This window comes from Hypanus sabinus, chromosome 15 (genome assembly GCF_030144855.1).
Source record: "Hypanus sabinus isolate sHypSab1 chromosome 15, sHypSab1.hap1, whole genome shotgun sequence".
In the NCBI taxonomy this organism is placed as follows: Eukaryota; Metazoa; Chordata; class Chondrichthyes; order Myliobatiformes; family Dasyatidae; genus Hypanus; species Hypanus sabinus.
The window spans coordinates 57,584,219-57,589,673 of NC_082720.1; the positions used below are offsets into that span (position 1 = coordinate 57,584,219).

Consider the following 5,455-nt stretch of genomic DNA (forward strand, 5'->3'; position numbering starts at 1 on the left):
CATATCCTGGGACAACTTGAATCTCTCCGTCAAAGTATTCTTGGTTCATGATCCACAACCCTACTTGTCGTGCATTTTTTTTCTGTTCGGAATTTTGGAGGGTTGTATGTAATTGCAATGCGTTCTTTCACAAAGTCCTGGAAACCCACAGACTTTTCTTAAGTGAAGTTAATCAAAGTGCTAGATGGGGGGTGGGGGGGGGCGGGAGCTTAAACTGATTCACATTTACTACACTCATATTTTAGATCTGTTGCCAAAACCCAGGAGCATACCCCTGAACATAACTTGCTGTGAGCTCATCATTTGAGAGTAACTGTTCTTCCCAGTTTTTTAAAGTCACTTGCATTTAAAAGCTGAGGGAAATAATTATGTCGCAGCTGAAAAGTAGAAATCAAAACTAGCTTGATATATAGAAATTACAGCAACATCTGTGGAGCGAGAATGAAGCGTCCACGTTTCGTTCAATGAAACATTTTGGATTACTATTTAGTATTTAAACTATGTATTGTATCTAAATTATCTGCTACTCAGCCAGAGTGTTGATTCTGACATTAATTAATTCTGCATATATTATTGGTGTTACATAATCAATCTAACAGGGATTCTTCCAACAAGACGCTGATTGCCTCCTTTTTAGTGACTGAAGTGTACCGTGTCCTCAAACGCCGCAGAAACCAAATATGTCTCCTGTGACAGCTTCACACAATAGTTCATTCACAAGTCTCTAATAAATAGTGAGGTATGTCTTAGCAGTGCATGGGACTTTGTCGTGCTGTTATTTCCTTGTGCATTTAAATTTCTTTATTAGAGTCATAGCTTCAAAGAGAAGTACAGGGCAGAAACGGGCCCTTCGTCCGGCCTTCCATGTCGAGACCATTTAAATTGCCTGCTCCCATCGAACTGCACCGGGACCATAGCCTATTATCCATGTACCTATCAAAACTTCAAACGTTGAAATCCACCTCGCATCCTGCACTTGTGCTGGCAGCTCATTCAACACTCTCACAATCTGCTGAGTGAAGTAGTTTCCCCCCATTTTACCCTTAAACTTTTCATATATCACTCTTAACCCATGAATTCTGATTATAGTCCCACCCCAAACTCAATGGAAAAAGCCTGCTTGCATGTATCCTTTCTATACTCCCGAATTAATTTGTACAGTGCAAACAAATCTTCTCTCAATCTTCTACGTTCTGAGGAATAAAGGCCCAATCTATTCAATCTTTCTTTATAACTCAGGCCCTCCAAACCTGGCCACATCCTTGTAAACTTTCTCTGAACTCCTTCAAACTTATTTGCATCTTTCCTGTAAGCAGGTGACCAGACCGTCATACAATACTCCAAAATTAGGCCTCACTGATGTCTTACCCAACAATTATCCAGATCTGAGAGAGAATTTGGAGAAATATCAATGAGTTATTCCAGTTCACTCTGTGATGGACTGAATAAATATTTAAGGCATTTTATGTACTGCTAATCAGGATGAATGCTTTGATATGAATGGTATTGAGTATTCCGGGTGATTTTATATTTACATTTTCGAGTACTTGTAAATTATTTAAGCATTGTGTCGAGCTTTTTCCAAGTAAGTAAGGACTGTTTACTTTCGTGACGAATGTTAAATATAAATTAACATCGTGTGGTCAACAGCGAACATTCACGCACATAATATTGAGCTGCTATTTTCGGAAGTCTTCGAGATAGAAAATTCCACAGCAATTCCCAAACAATTATTGCAGATATGGTTTGGTTTGGGGATTAGCATTCTTCAGTATCAACGTTGTGATTCTTTGTATCCTGGATATGGGTGTTACATGCAAGGCTAGTGTTTCTCTCATCCATGTTGCCCTGGGAGAAGAAGTGAGGAGACTCCTCCCCGAATCACTGAGTCCGTTGCGTTGAGACAGCTCCCGTAAATTTATTGCGTAAAAGTTCGAAGGTTTAGGTCCAGGATTAGTGAAGGAACTGTGATATATAATTCCCAGTCAAAGTTAAAGGTAGAGCAGGAATGAAACCAGAGCATATTAAAGTAATTATGAGAATATTGAATTTCGAGTCAGTGGAGTGGCATTGTACAGGTTATATCCATTCACTTCTGCAGTGATAGTCTTCGATGTCGTCAGATATCGGGACTGGAAAGGGATTTAATCATAGACATGATGGCATTCCAATTTACATTTAAAACAACGCCGGTTTCTTTAGCCTTTCCTTCAGCAAATGACCATGGAGAGAGACTTACACGGAAACCTTCACATTATGAAAAGCTATTGTTAATATTCGTCTTGGCAAAGCAGCTCTATATTTGTTTTTGGTTTGGTCTGTACAAAGGGAGGTGTGTGAAATAGTTCCATGAGTATTAACTACTAGCTGGCAACGACTATAAAAGAACGATGAAACACATGTACATAGACCATTTCTATAATTAGATTCTCAGCAAGAGCAAATACTTTTTTGAATCTTATCTCTTCCTGAAGATATTTTCCAACAGTTGATCTTTAAGGTATTTGCTGCATTGAGTATATTAAACTATGATTCGGAGGCTAAGTTTCTGTAAAACTCTTTATCATCTAGAATGCTGAATTTAATTTAAATTGTGCACTATTAAATGTAACAACTCAGCGTCAGATGGAATATCACTTGCTTTAAGAAATTAGCTAATTCCAATTGGCCAAATATGAAAGCTTCATCGTTCACCAATCAGAAGCTGAGCTGCAAGTGGTGATCCGCGCAGCCCCCTTCAATACGCAGCCGCCATCACGTACGATCAGATGCCGTAAAAACTGGATACCAGCAGCACCGGAGGATTTACACACGGCTCGTTTCGAATTGGAGAAAAATGAGAAAATAGCAATCCAAACAACATAGGAGATATCAAAAACGTGCAAATATTTTCTGCAACGTATTGGTCCCAGTTAAATAAATCGCTGTGAAAAGGCATTGTCTCGGGTCGAAACCATTGGAATGATTTCTCCTGGAAATGAGAGATAATATACTCTGGTTAGTAAAATATCAGCTCTTTTGCTGTTTGTTTGCCCGTTTGGATTTTGTTAGGGGGCAGATTCATTATTCTGTTCCCGAGGAATTGCAACTGGGTGCCTTTGTTGGGAATATTACAATTGATTTGGGGTTAAATTTAAAGGAGCTGTCAGCTCGTAGATTGCGGGTGGCGCCCAGTCCGAGGAAACGGTATGTTGACGTTAATTTGGAGAAGGGGATTTTATTTGTGAATGAAAATATCGACCGGGAGCAACTTTGCGGGCCGAGCACCGAATGCGTTTTATCATTTAACGTTGTGCTTGAAAATCCCCTCGGTCTGCACCAGGTGGAAGTGGAGATTCTCGATGTAAATGACAACGCTCCCAGTTTCCCCAACAGTCAGATTCGTCTGGAAATCTCAGAGATTATGGCACCGGGAGCGCGATTCCCCCTCGAGGCAGCGCACGATCCGGATATTGGAGCTAATTCCTTACAGACATATCAGCTCCTTCCCAATGAATATTTCATTCTTGACATAGAAGAACGTGATAGAATAGGAGCATTACCGTTGTTGGTTCTACAAAGGGGTTTGGACAGAGAAAAGATATCGACGCATCAGTTAACGCTACTTGCTGAAGACGGCGGAGTCCCCGTGAGGTCAAGCACTGCACAAATAATAATCATTGTAAAGGATACGAATGACAACTCTCCTGTTTTCTCGCAGTCGGTTTATAAGGTCAATACGTTAGAATCGGCTCCCATGGGAACGCTGATTATCACGCTAAACGCCACTGATTTGGACGATGGTACGAATGGAGAGATTACATATGCCCTCAGCAGCCATAATTCAGCTGAGGTCCGTGCGTTAGTACGTGTGAATTCCAAAACCGGTGAAATTAGACTGCAAGATCACTTGGACTATGAAAAAAGAAAGACTTTTGTAATCAATATTCAAGCAGTGGATAATGGTCAACCCGCAATGTCTCGGCGCTGCGATGTGCTGGTGGATTTAATCGATGTGAATGACAACGCACCTGAACTTACGGTGACATCTTTGTCAAATGCCGTGCCAGAAAATGCCCCAGTGGGAACTATTGTCGCCCTTCTTAATGCAGAAGATAAAGATTCTGGGCACAATAGACAAGTGCAATGTCAAATTCCGAATAAACTTCCCTTTAAGTTAGATTCCCCCGTGAAGAATAATTGGAAACTGCTGATACAGCATGAACTGGATCGCGAAACTATCTCTAGGTATGACATCACTGTAACTTGCATGGACACAGGGAACCCTCCCCTCACCTCTAAGGAAACTATCCATGTGGAAGTTTCAGATGTAAATGATAATGTCCCAAGTTTTACACAGCCTAGATACACGGCAAATATTATGGAGAACAATGTTGTTGGGGATTCCATATTCTCTCTGACAGCCTTCGATCCAGATACTGGGCAGAACGCCCGACTGAAATTTAGTATTATGAATTTATCCGTAGCCTCGTATGTCTCCATCAATTCAAAGAGTGGTGTCATCTTTGCGCAGAGATCGTTCGATTACGAGAGATTGAAAAACTTCCAGATCCAAGTTCAGGTGCAGGACTCTGGAGTCCCAGCCCTCACCAGTAACGTCACAATTGATGTTGTTATCCTTGATCAAAACGATAATACCCCAGTGATTGTGCATCCTTTACCTGAGTTTGGGTCAACAGTAATGGAGACAATATCCAGGTTTGCTGAACCTGGATACCTCGTGGTCAAAGTATCAGCCACGGACGCCGACGCTGGTCAGAATGCCCGTCTGTCTTACCACATATTTCAGGCTACCCATCGCGATTTGTTTACTATTTCAACGGACACTGGTGAGGTTTGGACTATCCGTGGTATACAAAGTAAGGATGCTTCTAAACAGCGACTGGTGATTGTTGTAAAAGATAATGGAAGGCCCTCACTATCGGCCACAGTAACCATAGTAATATCTTTGGCAGGGGGCGAAACGATCACCAGTGCTACCAGTTTAAGTAAAGATCATGAGTTCTTCCCTGATCTGAACCTTTATTTGGTCATAACATTAGGGACAATATCTGTAATTTTTCTAGTAATTTTAATTATCCTTGCTATCAATGCTTATAACAGAAACGGAATAAGATGCCATTACAGCTCTCCGAATATCTGTTGCTGTTGGAAAACAAGAAATTTCCTAAATGGAACTCAAAAGGCCAGTAGAAGCCTTCATATACCACCAAACTATATTGAAGTATTTGGAGGTGATCCACTTTCTCAGAGCTTCCGTTACGAGTCGTGTTCAACGTTGCATTCCGTAAAGAAAGAACTCACGGCCCCACACAAACGTGGACCACCTGCAGAAAATTCCTACGCAAAGCAAGCAACTCTAGCTAAAGAAAGTGCAGGAATGGTAAGTTCTGAAATCTACAGCTGCAATACAAGTAACGAGGTGAGTTACTTCGCAAAAGAAAATAGTTTTTGA

At 41.0% G+C, this 5,455-nt stretch overlaps 1 protein-coding gene across 1 annotated transcript; it reads left to right on the plus strand.

The window, feature by feature from the left end:
- Positions 1-2,977: 2,977 nt before the first annotated feature.
- LOC132405250 (protocadherin alpha-C2-like) lies at positions 2,978-5,455 on the plus strand. The gene has a single exon (XM_059989933.1). The coding sequence runs from the start codon at positions 2,978-2,980 to the stop codon at positions 5,453-5,455; it is 2,478 nt and encodes an 825-aa protein (XP_059845916.1).

Excerpts from the sequence above, each read along its gene's own strand:
- LOC132405250 (XM_059989933.1), top strand. The coding sequence starts at position 2,978 with ATGAGAGATAATATACTCTGGTTAGTAAAATATCAGCTCTTTTGCTGT.